Here is a 17,068-nt window from a genome sequence, read left to right as displayed (position 1 = left end):
TGTACTTCATGTAAAGCTTTAAATCCTCTTTGTTCACCTTTGACTTTTACTGAATGCTAGTATAAATTTGTTAATGCATGAACATGTACACAAGTTTAAGAATTTACAAGGTCAATTTTTTTCTCCATATTTTGGAACTATTTATTTCATTCTATGGCTTAAAATAAGCAAAATTCTAATTTTTCAATAGAAGCTAGTCTCAGTAGTTATAATACACTTTCTGCTTAAAGCTGTATGATTAATATGTGAGAGCACAAGGACTTTGAATTAAGATTGACATAATCATCAAACAATATTGAAAAAGATGAAATATAGAAACAACAATCCATAATATAGCTAACAAGTTCAATAAAACAATGTATCTTGAGAGCAGAGAAAAGAGGGACCTCTTTCAGTATCGAAAGAGGGACAAGGTCAATGGATGAGCTAGTTGCTGTTACGAAGAAAGTTCAGATATCCTAGAAAATGATGTAAATTGGATGAGAATCCTCAAAAAAATCTAAAGAACTTTTAGAAACTCTAAAATGGCCATTTTTTTCAAAGTCTTTATTATCAAAACTTTACAAATTCATTTTATTTCAAATTTAATGCAAACATTCATCATGATAAATTAAAATCTAAACTATTTGAGATCACATATTAGTAATTCTTTAATTTAAAAAAAAAATGGAAAATTCATACATCAAGTAAAGTTGAACATTTCAACAAATTACAATCCTCACTACATTTGGATATATGTCATTAGGAATTTTTGTTTGCGTTTTTTTTTTTTTTTTTTTTTTTTTTTTGTTTTTGTTTTGATTGCTGAACTGATTGATTGAGTTATATTTCTATTACAATATTATCGCACTTATACTAAACGTATTAAGGATTACGTGCAAAAAGTTCATGTTACTTAAGGTCCATCTCCGAGCTTTTCTCGAGAACAGCATATTGATGAGGCAACTCTGGATCAAGAGTATTGTTAATTTCATCGACTTCATTCAAGATATCAATTTTATTTTTACTGCCCTTTGACCATGTTTCCTCTTCGACCATGGAAGTCGCTTGTGTTACAGCCGATCCCGACCAAATTAGAGATTCATATGGCGGAGATTTATTAAGAGGGGTCAAGTATTCATCGTTATCTTTCAACTGCTGTGGAATATCTGGAAGTCTGGCGATTTTCGGGCCCTTAAGTGCAGAATGGTCAATAAAGGTATCGGTATGAAAAGGAAATGATCGCTTGAAAATAAGAAAGAAATTATTCTTAGATGAAAAATAAGTTCATTGATTTCATACACAGTTGCAACAAACCGACACAATATATTGGATATATCATAAACATTTCTTTTTAAAATATTTTAATAACAGTTCTTTTGATAACTTTAAACAATTTGCTTTGATTATGGCCACTTCCACATTAAAGAGGTCATGTGTAAAAAAAAAATTCAATTTCAAAACATACGAAGGATAAATAACACGGACCATTTTTCTGACTCGTCTTTTTTGACAGCGATTTCTACAAATGATTTTCAAGCTTTATTTAATTCTACTTTATTTTGCAATATTAATTTTATGCTACAGTTCTATAAAGTTTCAGTGCCACTATGAGTGACGTGTTAAATGAAATATGTGGAGATTTCGAAGTTGATTAGAGCTTGAATATTAATTAAACATTGGAAAATAGGAGCGGAGCAAACATGGACCTCCAATCAGGTGGGATCAGGTGCCATGAAGGAGTGAGCATCCCCTTCCGACCGGTCAAACCTGACGTTTGCATCTCTTAAAGATCGGAAAATCGCGGAAAAATCCTAGGACAACTCAGAGTGTAAATAATTAATGGCCTTGCAAATAGTTTGAAAAAGTAAGAATTTGACTATATTGTATTTGCTGACAAGACCATTTAATGAAAAGCCTGATGACTTTCAACTTGTTTGTCAATAACTTAACTCGTCGTAGAATGTAAAAGTCATATTTGAGCTATGAAAGTTCTACTTTTCACAGCCTGTCAGCATAACGTTTAAGAAAGGGAAATTAGTCATTTATGTTCGTCATCTGTTTTGGTGTACTACAACTTTTACTGTGAAGAAGCACGATTCCATGTAGCATGAGCAATATCAATGTTCTCATTACTGGACTACAGTGGTATCACTTTTGTTCTCGGAGAACCAATATGTTGATAATGGGATCCACAATTTTTCAGCTATACAAATAAAATCTTTATCAAGCACTGCAATGAATCATGCGAGTTTCTGGCGGAATTACTTCCCCTTGAACCCGTTACATCGTTTGCTTTCGATAAATGACCGTCATGAATCAAAATAATGTTTGCAATTTTGTCTGGTAGTTGCCATTTCATGAAAAGGATTACACACGACAGAAATAAACTGTAGACGCTAGAAACTGTTAGTTTAGAAAAGCTGACTTGGACGTCAGACTCAGGTTAGTTAAAATAATCGCAACTTAAACAACACTAAAATTAAAACATTGTCAAAACAAACTAACTCACGGGTTTTTCTGTTACTTCACAATAGACGCCTTCATCATGGTGATTGATTCGTGAAATCTTTTCTGTTGAATCACCCTTTTGATTTAAAAATAGATAGTTGTTGCTCCTGTTTCTTTCTTCTTTGTTTTTATTGTTCCTTTATCAAATTTAAAAGTAATAGACTTCAACATGTTTGATTAGGACTCACGCTGGCTTTTACTTACATGATTTCTGGAACATTCTTTAAAGAAAAATATAGGTGATCTAATTAATTTAATTGAAAATGAATGTATAATCATTAAAATTCTTTCTTTTTTAAGAGGAAAAATGCCAACAATTAAAAAGTATTTTAAAATTAGCTGAAATTCATTTAACATTAATTACATCCCCAATTACACGTAACTATTCCTTGGGGAAATGAATTTATATTTGTACAATATTAGTGTATTAAATAAAAAATCTTCCTGCCTCTAAAATCCCTGCAGAATTCAACCAAAAAAATAAAAATTGTTAAGTAAAAGCAATTAGAAACTTACAGAGTGCGTTTTAATTTTCTCATGAAGAGTGCACAATATAAGATTCCAGATCCAATCACTGCTGATAGAACATGTGTCAAGACTAGAAAACCTGATAAAAAAAAATAAATATATAAGACGACATTGTGTTCGACAAGAGATGCTTTAAACACTGAGCTAAATTATACTCCCCGCCTCACATATGATTATAATGGCAAAGTCCATGTTTTGCTTTGAGCTTCAGATAAAAAAAAAAGAGATAAAAGATGTGCGCAATGAATCATGTAATAAAGAATCTGTCAAGGAATCATATGATTTATTCGGAGGTATAGGACGGTGTAGTTAGGAATAAGGAATAAGAGATAAGTGCCTTTTAATATTATAGAAAGAATGGCAGTCTCGATGTTTTACTATGGGAAACTCAAGATATGGTTCAGATCAAAAGCAAATTTGGAGGTCACAACGGCAATATATAACAATAATTATGTGAAGGTCTCATTAAATTTCATTGAGATAATATCCAAAAGAATAACATACCGGCGGACGGACGGACTTGCACAAGGACGGACATACAGTCGGACATTCCGATCACTATATACTCTCTCAATTTTTAAGGGGGTGTAAAACAACAGCATGTTTAAGGAAAAAAGATAAACTGCATGATCCTTAGTAGAGCCGTGTTCTCAGTATTGACTGGAATTTGGCGATGAAGATGTGATGAATATCATTTATATATGGCTTTTGTTCTATCTTAAGGAGGAAGAGGACCTTTCGCAGAAAAAATCCTGTCAATGAATTTTTTTCGTATTTTTTATATTACTAATTTAAGTGAGCATCTCAGAGAAAACCATGCAAAATGGCAAAAATGGTCCACAAGCTTACATCTCAAATATTTTAAAACTGGTATAAAACTGGAAGAGCATCCCATGAAAGTCCAAATTTTGAATTCAATTACCCCTCAATGTTGTTCTATTTTTAGCTTTGACCTATTTTATATAATGGCCCAAATATCCCTTGAAAATTGTGAAAAAAATACTAAAAACGATATATTTTGAGTACCAAAATATGAAAATAAGAGAACAATTCATACAAACTTTGTATTTATATGTAAGTTATCTATGTCTTATTCTTTCAATAAAACAAAGTTGCTTTGACAGTACTGCTTTAATAAAGGTTAGGTAGAATTTAGAAAACTGGCATATCTACACCTTTGCTAGATGCCTCAGAAAATGCCAAATTTGAATTAGGTATAAATATACCCGTAAACGCTTGTATTTTCTCCTTTTTACTAGATTATAAAACTAGAAGACCTAAATCAAATCTGGAAAAAAATCCATCTTTGGACTCTCAAGGTTTACTGCACAATTGATTAACATTGACCCATACATTTATGGAATAAGCATATTCTAGGTCATTCTTGAATTTATCTATATTTTAGACATTTAGACCCTAAACGTTTCTAAAATTTTGAATTAATTAAAAAAAAAATGTTTTCTGGCCATAAATACTTGTTAAATCAATATATTCCTTGTTTAAATCGGGTAGATAAGTTTTGTGTCTATGAAAAAAATTATGAGATTTACCTCCCCTTAAATGCAATCTCCAGGCAGAGGAGGTAGAAAAAAGAAGGGAAGTCAAATGGAGGTCAAAAACAGTGATCATGATGAGTTTGGTTAAACTTTTAAGATCTATGTGGTCAGATCATTTTAACCAGAATGACTTCCATTATTTTTATTGTTGATTTGATTTATTTATAATTGGAAATGGAGTTCATTTGCAAGCACCACCTGTGTGTGACTTTCATGATGGTGAATCTGATTGTGATTTTGCCGAAATGTTTCATATTTATGAATGTGACAGAGATATTTTGAACCATCTATATTCTCTGCAAAGTGCTGAAATTATACACAAGCATGTTTATGATGCCCACAAATGCCCTGAGTATATGTTAATATTATATCGAAGTGGGTATTTCACGGTTGATAAAACCGTTCTATCGATGAAAATATGCATAAAGCACCGTGAAGAGTTGGGGGCAAGATGGAAAAGACCCAGGCGAACCTGTTCTTATCCTAGTCATCAGGGAAAGATAAAAGCAGACAGAGGAGCCAGTCCAACGTTGTGCAAAGAACTGTGGTTAAAGACAAAACAAATATTACCAGTAGGGTCAGGTTGGTTATAATTATTGTGAACCTAGTTATCAATTTTTCAATAAATGATTATTTTAAAAGTGCTTTGAATTATGTAATGAAAGAGTGGAATAAATCTACAGTAAATAATTATAAATTCAAGAAAAATAAAGAGCTTATACATGAAGTAATTTGAGAAAATGACAAGTGATTTACAAACAGATCACTGCATGCAAGTAAAAAGACTTATATGGTATGCTAGGAATTTATTTGAAAATTACATAAACCATTTTATCCCATGTTTACACCTTTATCCCGTGGATATAGCTCATGGGATATCGTTTTCATATCCCACACTTAAGTGCAGTTATGACGTCACAATGGTTTTTGCGTTAGCGTGAGGAAGTAAAATATAACAGAGTCCTATATAAAACAGTGTGAATCATCGGTTGTGAAGTATTAAACATGGGATAAAAAGAATCTCCCATGATTTGTAGTTGGATATGATTTTTATCCAACTCGTTGTGTGTTTTTATCCCCTCGCCAAGGCTCGGGGATAAAAATCACACAACTCGTTGGATAAAAATCATATCCAACTACAAATCATGGGAGATCCTATGTATAATTTTTTTAAATGAAAAAAGGAGATTGTCATTTAGGCCCATTATTGGAAACTGCATTAAATGTTGTAATCTAAATTAAGGCACTCATTGAAAGCTAAATAATAAAATATTATCTATAAAAACTGTGTACAACAGGTGATCACTATTTATAATACATATGTTAAGCTTAGGAAATTTAATGGAATTGAATTTAAAAATAGTGATGTGTATATGCCTTAAATTAAGTTCTGTTTAAAAGAGTGTACTTGTACTTTGACATAATGTGCATTATTTACTTGTCTTGTAGCAATATGCAAGAGGTGCTCAATGGAACATAAGAAGAATGTCTCTCCATCTTACAATTTAGAGTTTGTGGAAGAACTTGGTAATTACTAATATTATATTTGTTAACTATGCATTAGCTAGCTAATATGCATATTGCACAGAGATACATGTAACCAATTTTCAGATTCTAAATGCATGGCCATGGGGGGGGGGGGGGGGTTATTACTAGGAAATAATTTTCCCCATGTATAGAATACTGTAGAAAAATTAGCTACTATATATATATACATGTGACCCCTCACAACTGATGACCTTTTTTTAGCCTGTTCAAGAAATTTTTGTTAATTGATAGTGCCCCCAACTCAAACTGATTGGCCTTGCTCCCCTTTCCCCCAACTGAAATTGCTTTCTATGAGCCTGAAATTTTAGGAAAAAAAATTGAGAATGACAAAGGGTTCTTTGCTTAATGATTTTATACATATAAGACAAAATCCTTTGTTAAGTAGAAAGTACTTGGACATTTTTTATAAAACTCATGAAATTCTGAAACTTCAGTGCTGCATGTATATGATATGCAATATAGCATGTATATGGTATGCAATATACCTTGCTAGTTTAGTACATTATTGCACAATGGCATGCGACTTGTGCCATTCCTGACAAATTGATTTTTTTTTTATTAAAAAAAAGTACATATTTAGAAGATCACATTATTTTACTTTCAGAGTGGTGTGAACAAATTTGTACAACAATTAGAGGCAAATGCACACAGTCAAAATTTAAAGGTAAAATATTTTTCATTGTTTTATGTTGATAATGTATGTGATTATTCACTATTGTGTTATCATCATTCTTGCCATTCTTTCTGGAAATTACTTTGTAAGTAGACTACATGACTTTATTTTGGACATCTAATTGTATTCCAATGAAAATTTACTATAAAGTTCTCAAGATCTATTGTTTTAATAATACAGGAAAGTATGTCTGGCAAATTCAGAAGATATCATATACAATAATCTGTGCTTTGATCCATTTATCATTTATAATCTCTATAAATTTAAACCACTTATAAAGTAAATTTATAGCATAAATGTAAGGAAATTGAATGAATTTGGTTCATTTCATTAGGTGAATGTCTACAGTCGCACTTGGTGGATACCCAAATTGTTGAAAATGAACAAGGAATGGCATTTGAGATTCAGGATAAAAACAGTATGTACACTTGTATGAATGAAAATAGTACATCTTACCATCAATATGGTCATAGAGGTACATGTAACTAACTCTATAATGCAGCAATAAGTCAGAATGATTAAATTTTTGTTTCAAAGTAATTATCATAAATTAAAATAAAATATAAATAGCAAGGCTAGACATATAATCTGTGCAAAATCTGACTTATCATTATGACAATTGACCATGATTTTTTAAGGGTTAAGTTTATTTAGTTAAATTCATTCTTATCCAGTCATATCTGATTACAGTAAAAGTAGAATCAAGAGAATATATTAACTTTATTCTATCAATATACTGTATTCATTCGATATTACATGATCAATTCATTATAGGTGTACCATGTTCACAAGAAATTTTCACAGGGAGTTTAACTACAGACATGGAGTTTGAGATTTCCTGTGAGTATTTGATACTGCCAGAAATCACTTACATGTAAACTTAGTATTTTATTTAGTGTACTATATTACTTCAATTTATTAGGGCCCCACTCTGTGGGCACCCCATAGTGATCAGTCTGCCTGTCCTTCCATCCATCCGTCCATCTGTCCATCCCAGATCCCTTGTCCGGAGCATATCTTCTCTCTCCTAGTCCTTGGCCCAATCATTTAAAGGTGTCCTTGGCCCAATCAGTTAAAGATGTTCAATGACCTTGAACCATGTTTCTAGGTCTAAGCCTAAGGTCAAGGTAATAGCAAAATTATATGAAAAATCTTTCTCTAGAGCATATCTTCTCTACCCTTGTTCCAATGGGGCTAATATACTTCACCCAAAGATTGCCTTTGGGTAAAAGGTGTGCAGTGACATTGAACCATGTTTTTAGGTCTAAAGTCAAGGTCATAGCAAAGTTACATAAAAAATCCTTCTCCATAGCTCATCTTCTCTACCCTTGGTCCAATGTGGCTCATACGTCAACTCACAGCGTTTGTTCAAATTATGACCCCCCAGGGGTAGGATGGGGCCACATCTTAAGATCTTGATAACAATAGTTAAGCGATGATTTAGTAATATGGATTTGGAAGCATCCTCTTGTAGCATTTACACATTTTGTCTTACTTGCTTCTAGTTGGCATTGTAGTATAAAACTAATTAATTTAACAATTAATTTTTCTTTCCAGCCACAGGTTCCTGTACCCCATCCCTACATGTACCTTCTTCTCAGGACTGGTATGAAAAGAACAAAACACCGAAAGAAAAACTAAATGAAGCTTTGCAGAGACTTGCAGGTAAGAAGAGTTATTACATGCAAATCATGACCCCCCAGGTAGGATAGGGCTTCAATGGGGGATCAAGTTTTTACATACAAATATATATATACATATATATATATAGAGAGAGAGAGAGATGTCAATCGGTCAATATTTGATAATCAGTTACTCGGACGTTTTTTGGATCAAGTAATCGGGTACTCGGTAAAATTGTAAATACAAGTCTGTTAATTTTCTTTTAAACCCCAATGTTTTTTATTACGCTTTGAGTGCATGTTTAAAAACATCGAGTTCAATGAAAATGATTTATTGTACTTGATTGATTTATTTTAAAAAATACACACAAACAAAACGTATCACTTTGATACACCGATAGGACCGCAATAGGTGAGAAAAGCTGTATACCAGGTAATTGGTCACTAATTAGTGTATAAACACAGCCACAGGCGATAACTGGTGTTTTAAATGGGTAAGGGCAATGGCACTCTTATTATCGTATGCACATTTAAGTTATTTTTTGGTAATTTTTTGATAAAGATATGTACTTTGGAATATGGAAAAAAATTATACGTCTGAGTAACTGAGTTTGAGTTTATTCTCATTAAGAACAAAGTCATGATCAGTCAGTCAGAAGCATGATTTCCATGTCAATGAATGTAGTGTAGAGTAGAATCAAGTTTGTTCAAATTATCCCCCCCTCCCCAGGGTAGGGTCGCGGACAAAAAAGAATTTGTAATCAAGAATAGCAAAGCCATTATGAGTCATATGAATATGAAAGTATCCTCAGGTAGTGAAGGTTCAATTTCATTTAAAACATGAACCCTGGGGGGAGGGTGTGGCTAATGTGATCAAAGCTTTACATATGAATGTGTAGGAGAAGAAATCTGCTGATAAAGAACAGTAGGGCCATATTGACCTAGATGAATGATGTGGCCCATGGGCCTCTAGTTTGTGAATTCCAGTAGAGGATTACTCTCCTTATATAACAAATTACATTCTATATCCTAACAATGACTATTTTGCTTTCAGGAGATCAGTTTCAACCTCTAAAGTCCCAGCTTACAAGACCTTGGTCTGAATTAGCGAAGTCTGCAAAGTATTACTATATCAGCAAGGCTAAAGAAGCTGTAATGATAGTTCTGTCCATCATTGCCCCAGGACAAGAAGACACCATTCTTGCCAAAATCTGTCCAACATCTGAAAATGAGAGCAAAGAAATAGACAAAGCCACAAAACAGTTGATAGATGCCTATCATGCCACATCAGACAGAAAAACACAACAGCAGATCCTGTCATTGTTTGTAAACAACTTTACAAAGCAAAAGCTTCTTCAGCTTATACCATCTCTTACACAGTCCAAAATTGATGCAGCTAGAAAACATGCCTCAGTCATAGGACCAGGACAAATGCTGAATCCACCAAAGATATACAGAGTATGTCTGACCAGACCAAAACTGCTGCATTTTATTGAATATGTATCTATGCCCTCAGTTTCCCAGGTTCTTGGTTTTGGTGCCACACAGCTACATTTGTCAAGTGGAGAAAAGGTGCAGATTCCAAAGGTCATCAGAAATGCTGTGAGTGCCAGAATCATTGCAAACTATCAAGAGTATTGCAAGGAATCAGATTTCCAAACTTTTAGCCGTGCTTCATTGTACAGAATCCTCAAAGCCTGTCGAGCATCAAAAAGGAAAGCAATGCATGGACTTGACAACACCACAGCCCTTGGAATGGATGCCATGGAGTCATTACACAAGGTTGTGACACGACTTGGTGAATATGGAATGGAGACAGAGAAAAAAGAGAATCTGATTGACATGATCAACATCTGTAATCAGCATTTGAAATTTGATGCAAAGAGTCATTTTAGCAGAAGTTCATCATGCAGTGATCATTGTACAATATATGCCCTGAGTGATCCAGCAGACACATGCTTTTCAAGTAATTGTGACCATGAACATTCAGACACTTGCTCTTATTGTGTTTTGATAGACAAACTTACAGAATGCATCAAGGAAGCCATGGAAACAGTTCAAATACCATCTGAGGATTTGATGGAGGAATTGCAGCATGAAATTGTCATGACCACAAAAGCCATCAAGGACTGGAAGGCTCATCTTCTCAGAACTGTTCATCAAGACTTTGCAAGATCAGATGTCTTACAACACCTTGACCTAAACCAAGGACTACTGATAATGGATTGGGCCATGAAATTCCTTCCTCTCCAGTACAGAAAAACACAGTCAAATTTCTTTGGAAAGAGGGGGATTAGTTGGCATATATCCTGTTTAATTACCCAGAGGAGTGACCCTGAAGCAACAGCTAGCACCTTGCCAGACCATTACGACTTGAACACCTTTATCCATATCCTCGAGAATGGAAATCAAGGTTGGTTTTCTGTTGCTCATATCATTATGCACCTCCTTCCAACTCTGTCAGAGCAATTTCCAAACCTTCAAGAGATCTTCCTAAAGACAGACAATGCTGGATGCTACCACTGTACACCATTAATTTCATTTGTCAGTCAGAATTACTGCCATTTTCCTATTACCATCAAAGAGTTCAACTTCAGTGAAGCGCAATCTGGGAAAGATCTTTGTGACAGCAAAACTGGTTCCTGTCGAATGCATGTGGCCCGATATCTGGATGAAGGAAATGATGTTCTGTCTGCCTCAGACTTGAAGAGAGCTTTAGAAAGCAATCATGGATTGAAAGGAACTAAAGCCTGTGTTATCTCCATTGACAATGCAGAGGAACCAAAAATAAAATCCAAAATCCCTCAAGTCAGCCTTCTGAACAACTTCGAATTTAACATGGATTCAATAATTGGGAGAAAGGCATACCAGGTTGGTTGTGGAAGACTCATTGAGACAAAACCCCTGAAAAATCAACATCTTGATGTGAGAGAAATGAAAGGTTTCCAGGTACTTGTCATAATTACAAATCTATAATCACTTTTGCATGGATTTACACAAATTATCTTAATAGTTGTTTTTTTTAAATTCTACAATATACAGTAGAAATGCTATTCTTTCAGTTAAGTATTACTAATGGATTATGGATTTTTTCTGGTATAGGTTTTAGAAGAATTTCCGTCACATGCAGTTGATACTGGACAAGTTTGTGTGAGAAAAAGAAACCCTAACAACAGAAGTGAAGCTGTCGATGAGCAGGACCAGGATCAGACACAACTGGAAAATGAATTGTATGCCTGTCCAGATCCCTCTTGTCAGAAACAATATCTGAGGTCTGCCAATCTCGAGAAACATCTTGCTCTGGGGAACCACCTGTACAGAAAAGCAGAGGAAACTGGGATTGATTCTGGAATAAGAATCTGGGCTGAGAAGTGTTCGGCTATTCGCGACAAATACACTCACATCTGTGAGACAGTATCCTCTCACAGTGATGATACCTGTTCCCAAAGTTCAGGAGGGTGGGCATTAAAATCTGTAAGTAAATGCCTCAGGTTCTCGCTAAATGTAAAAGACTATGTAAAGCAGATTTTTGAAAACTGTGAGAAGACAGGAAAACGCCCTAACTACGCAGCCTTAAGTGGAGAACTTAAAAAAGCTTCCAATGAAAATGGTTGTCGCCTCTTCAGGCCACATGAGTGGCTGACTGCAAATCAGCTAAGAAACTTGTTTGCATCTTACATAAATAATAAGAAGAAACAGTGCAAAGTCAGAGAGGGACGTACAGATTTTTCAGTTGAATTAGTGGATACAGAGAGCATTGTGAATGATGAACATCTCCAAGAAATTGTCATGAATCTCAAGGCAGAAGAACATCATCAGATTTTATCAGCTATGTATGAAAATGTGTTGAATGCTGTAAATACATAATTTTGTGCATCCATGGCAACCTTTCTGATAAATTTGTAGGTGTGAAAAGTGAATATTTTGCAAATTTATTCAAATAGTGTAAGATATTTCTCAAGATACAAATACCAATTCCAGCATTTCGTGAAATGCACTTAGCATATGAATATTATTAGCATATATGTATTTCCAATTTAAACACTAGATATTTAAAATTTTGTTTTGTTTGGTAACCAATTGGTAAACATTTCTATGGTAGCTTTCATGCTATGTTAGTAAAAATTGTTCTTTCAAGTTTTGTATCTCTTTCATAACACAAATAATAGTTGCTTAAAGTCAGATATATATTTATATATATGTGTATTAGCAAAGGTAACGATCTAAAGTATTCTCATAGTATTCGAAGTCTAGCTTGCCTGAATATGTCAGAAAAATTGAAAAAAAAATGTTTATAAAAAATTATGTTTCCATGGCAACATTTGCATAATTTTCTTTGTTTTTGTACACCAATGTTTATTTGTAAACCATTTTTAATTTTAAATGTTTGTAAATATAAGACTTTTCTTGATTTTCTGATTTAAGTGTAATGAATTAGTAAACTAATTTTCATCCTTTTCAAAGTAAATTGATAGAACTCCAAAAATATGGTATTTCCAGGGCAACATATTCTTTATTTTTACATGGCAAAAATACATTTCTTACAATTTTTAAACACTTTGCATTTTGTATATAAAAAAATGTTTATTAATATGATTAACTTTAACTTTTCCTGTTCAAATAAGTAACCGACCATTTGCTATTTTCAAAGAAAAAATATACCAAGATAATGTCGTTACCTATGACAACATATATGTTCTGTATTAAAATGTTTTAGTCCTTTTTACATAGAATTGTGTTATAGTTGTCCTGTTTGTTCTGAAATATTATAAAGTGACATGCTGAAACATTTCGAGCTTATTTATGAATACTAGATATGAGCTATTTTAACCATTTTCATTACTGGTATGATTTGCAAAACGTCAAATTAAAGCATTTTCGTGACGTCATACCTATGCTATTTGAAAAAGTCCTATGACAGATTTTTTATATTTTTTTAATTATGGTCTGTACTTCAATGTGTTATTACAATTAAACAAATTGCAGCGTTTACAGACCCTGTAAAAGTTATTTGAAAGTACCTAAATATTGAATTTTTTTGGAAATTTGAATTTTGGACGATTTGTGACCTTTTTGCACTTAGATTGGATAAGTACTAATTAAATTTTACTATCCTGAATGATACTCTAGGCAACATACTTTTATGCCTATCAATTAGTTTCAATGCATGAAATGTCATAATTTGATAAGACTTGCTCAAATATGTCTAGATTCCATGATTTACAGCTTCTAATTTGACAAGTTCTATTTTTAGTAACATGCCTCTAACTCGTGAACGGAGGCAAAAATAAAAAAAAATGTGGCAAATTCAATGGTATATCAATACTACATTGCACACAAAAATTACATTTTTTAAAAAAATATTTATAAATAGGCAAACTAAAACTTTCCCCTGTAAAACCATGATTTGTAGTATGTCAAAATATAGCATTGTTCGTGACGTCATATCTATCCTACTTGGAAGAGTCCAAAGATAGATTTTTTATATTTTCCTAATTATGGTCTGTACTTTAAGGTGAAATTGCAATAAAATAAATTGCAGCGTTTACGGACCCTGTAAAAGTCATTTGAAAGTTCATAAAAATTGAATTTTTTTGGAAATGTGAACTTTGGACGATTTGTGACCTTTTTGCACTTAGACTGGATAAGTTCTGAATAAATTTTACTATCCTGAATGATACTATAGGCAACATACTTTTATGCCTATCAATTACTTTCAATGTTTGAAATGTCATAATTTGTTGAGACTTCCTCAAATATGTCTAGATTCCATGATTTTTAGCTCCTAATTTGACTACCAGTTCTATTTTTAGTAACATGCCTGTAACTCGTGAAGTAAGGCAACAATGAAAAAAATATATGTGGCAATTTTAATGGTATATCAATACTATATTGCACACAAAAATTGATATCAATACATAAACCTTGCTTGTGGAATGTTTTGCATGGTTTTCTCTGAGACGCTCACTTAATATGTACTTAACATCCTAAAACGGTCCTGTCATGGGATTTCTTGACTTATTTAAAAGATATCGACCCACAAATACCGCCCTGTTTAGAGTTTGTATGGCGTTTAGATACTTCATGTTTACGGGCCCATAACAGAGTCCATAATGCGAAGTTTTACGCACAAACGATAAATATGATAGATAACACTATATACTCAAATATTTCAGAATATTCATAGTGTTTAAATTATCTGAAAGCAATTGTTTTAATTTTATATAGTATTTGGGTGGGATAATTTCTGCATTTTTCAAGGCAGCTTCAACGACAAAAACCTCATTTGGAAAAAATTCTGTCAATAAATATTTCTAAATTTATGATTGAATGTCAGTCCCTCATAGTAATTATTTACTGCATAAATATCACAGGGTGAAGCTTACCTAAATATCGCACGGGACATCGTTGAATTAGACGTAAGCATAAAAACGCTTCACGTTTGTATTTTCCGAGTGCGAGAAATCAATTGTGACGTCACACAAAAACATAAACATTCAAAATTATCTAAATAGAGAGAATGTCTGCTACTAAACACGAAAAGTATTCATTTAAAAAAAATCTGCTCAGAAATTTATCACGATACATTGACTGTGACCTGTTTATTATGAAATAAAACTGATCATGGCGGGTGTGTGTACTTGATCTCGCTGCACTGAGAATTCAAACACTACGTCTATGACGTCACTGACGTCAGACTGCAGGGTAAAGAGAAACAGGTGTGTGGATTGGGCAACTTCAAAATATCTACATGATGGCAAGATCTTTAAAAACTTTATTAATTATAATTTCTAAAATTAAATGTTTAAAAAACAATTTTACAATTTTGAATAAAATTACACAAGAACTGTTGATTTTAACAACGTTTAATAAGTACATCATCACCGATTATGACGTAATATGTCTTTATAGTCATGTGACATGTTCCCTGTCTCCCCTTAATAGATTAAAGATGTGATATATATTCAGCAACATTAAAATTACATATTTCTTTCATATGATATTGAGTATCTATTTTAAAAGTATTTTCCTCTTTATTGAGTTAAGCTACATGTTACTGTGTAATTAAGTACTTTGTAAACTGAAAGTATTCAAAACTGTCTCAGAATGTGCTTTAAAAATAATATATAATCAACCACATCCTGGTACTGAAAAAGCAGTGAATCCTCTAGAAAATTATATCAATGATATCTGTGCTCATTTATTTTCTAAGGATTTAAATTTTATCAGAGGGTTAAATATTTTAACCTTAGAAATGTCAAGTTTTATTATACTAAAGTTATTTATACATGTAATTCCATACTGCAAACTAATGTGTATTTCTGATCAAGTGATCCCTTATGGTTTTTAACAAGAGCATCGCTTTTACTTTTAATTCGTTGGTACATGCTGTCAAAAGTTTAACAAATTAGAATTAAGGAAGAATTAAATTTCCATAAATAAATTAAACATATCAGGATGAATACGAAGCGACCTGGAAAGCGCATGCATAAAATTACAGTCACTTAAAACTGTGGTGAGCGAACAAGAAATGGACTTTGAGCTAGAAGAGGAGCTAATACATTTTAATTTGATTCTAAAGGGACATTCAAAACATGTAGAAAGAAGAAAAAGATACCTGGTTTGGTACAACTTTTAGTTTGGCCAAGGTCTTTCATTTTCTCTGCACACTTTATTATGTGTTTTTGCTTTCTTTTATTACCAAGACCTGTAAAAGATTATAAAATTATTCTAATTTGACAGGAAATTATTATAATTTGTCACTTCAACTCAAACAATGCAACAACATATACATGTTAACTTGCTTCAAATTAATTTTTGTTGAACGAAATATAGAGATTACAAACAGTAATTAAACTCAAAAGTCTATTAGAAATAGAAATCGGGAGAGGACCATCACTGTCCTCTGACAACATCAGGGAAAGGAGACAAATGTCTCGGAGTAGTAAGCAACTCCTGTTGATTGGTCACAACCGGCAGACACAATTCATCGTTAAATGGCATAATTATTGTAATGAAAAATATCAGTCAGCTTCAACTTGATGATACATTGAATTTGCTGAACATGACTTTTTATTGACCATAGAACTTGTGAATAAATTAATTTAGTTGAAGATCTAGTATACATCTTTCATCAACTAAAACAGTGTGAAAATCTCGCCTTTCTTGCTGAAAATGTTGAAATAGTGATAGCTTGCCGAAATAGTGATAGAGCCGCATATTTCTGGATGTTTAATTTATTTTACTTTTATTTTTCTCTTCCTTGATAAGGAATTTGGAACTATAATTGTAGTATTGAATAATTTTCTTTCATCATGAATATCATTAGCTTACACTGCAAAAACCTAGCCCATAAAACAGTTTTGGCATCGTATCCATTCTCAAGTAAATCGGAATTTTTATCATTTTATTCAAAACGCTCACACTGCATAATCAAAACCTGTACATAAAATCATCCGTTTGGCTTGAGGAATCGTTGTTATGTCCAGCAAAATGAGAGGAGTTTGCTGAAAAGGAATGTATTTGATATTGTAACTGTTTTTCTTACCAAGAAAGCAATAAAACTTTTGGGAAATAGTGCATTTTTTCATCCCTTTTAACGAAACGAAAGGGCACTGTCACTATCGACTCATTGATGGATACTTACCTCC

General features: G+C 32.9%; 3 protein-coding genes across 3 annotated transcripts; 2 read left to right on the top strand and 1 right to left on the bottom strand.

The window, feature by feature from the left end:
• Positions 1-779: 779 nt before the first annotated feature.
• On the bottom strand, positions 780-16,818 carry LOC134235581 (uncharacterized). The gene is made up of 5 exons (XM_062717727.1): positions 16,752-16,818; positions 16,036-16,125; positions 3,007-3,097; positions 2,492-2,627; positions 780-1,224 (listed from the first exon to the last, which is right to left on the bottom strand). The coding sequence occupies exons 2-5, from the start codon at positions 16,073-16,075 to the stop codon at positions 892-894; spliced, it is 600 nt and encodes a 199-aa protein (XP_062573711.1). The 5' UTR covers positions 16,076-16,125; positions 16,752-16,818; the 3' UTR covers positions 780-891.
• On the top strand, positions 4,579-9,107 carry LOC134235615 (uncharacterized). Its single transcript, XM_062717751.1, has 8 exons — positions 4,579-4,657; positions 4,767-5,156; positions 6,024-6,101; positions 6,727-6,786; positions 7,130-7,270; positions 7,570-7,635; positions 8,353-8,460; positions 9,049-9,107. Exons 1-8 carry the CDS (start codon positions 4,579-4,581, stop codon positions 9,105-9,107), a joined length of 981 nt encoding a protein of 326 aa, XP_062573735.1.
• Positions 9,286-12,284, top strand: LOC134235572 (uncharacterized). Its single transcript, XM_062717707.1, has 2 exons — positions 9,286-11,366; positions 11,520-12,284. The coding sequence occupies exons 1-2, from the start codon at positions 9,453-9,455 to the stop codon at positions 12,282-12,284; spliced, it is 2,679 nt and encodes an 892-aa protein (XP_062573691.1). The 5' UTR covers positions 9,286-9,452.
• Positions 16,819-17,068: the final 250 nt, after the last annotated feature.

The sequence above is a fragment of the Saccostrea cucullata genome, unplaced genomic scaffold (genome assembly GCF_032062105.1).
Source record: "Saccostrea cucullata isolate Sc308-1 unplaced genomic scaffold, CSIRO_AGI_Scuc_v1 ctg3485, whole genome shotgun sequence".
Taxonomy (NCBI): domain Eukaryota; kingdom Metazoa; phylum Mollusca; class Bivalvia; order Ostreida; family Ostreidae; genus Saccostrea; species Saccostrea cuccullata.
Note: the sequence above shows the minus strand (reverse complement) of the source record. Positions and strands in the feature narration are given on the sequence as shown.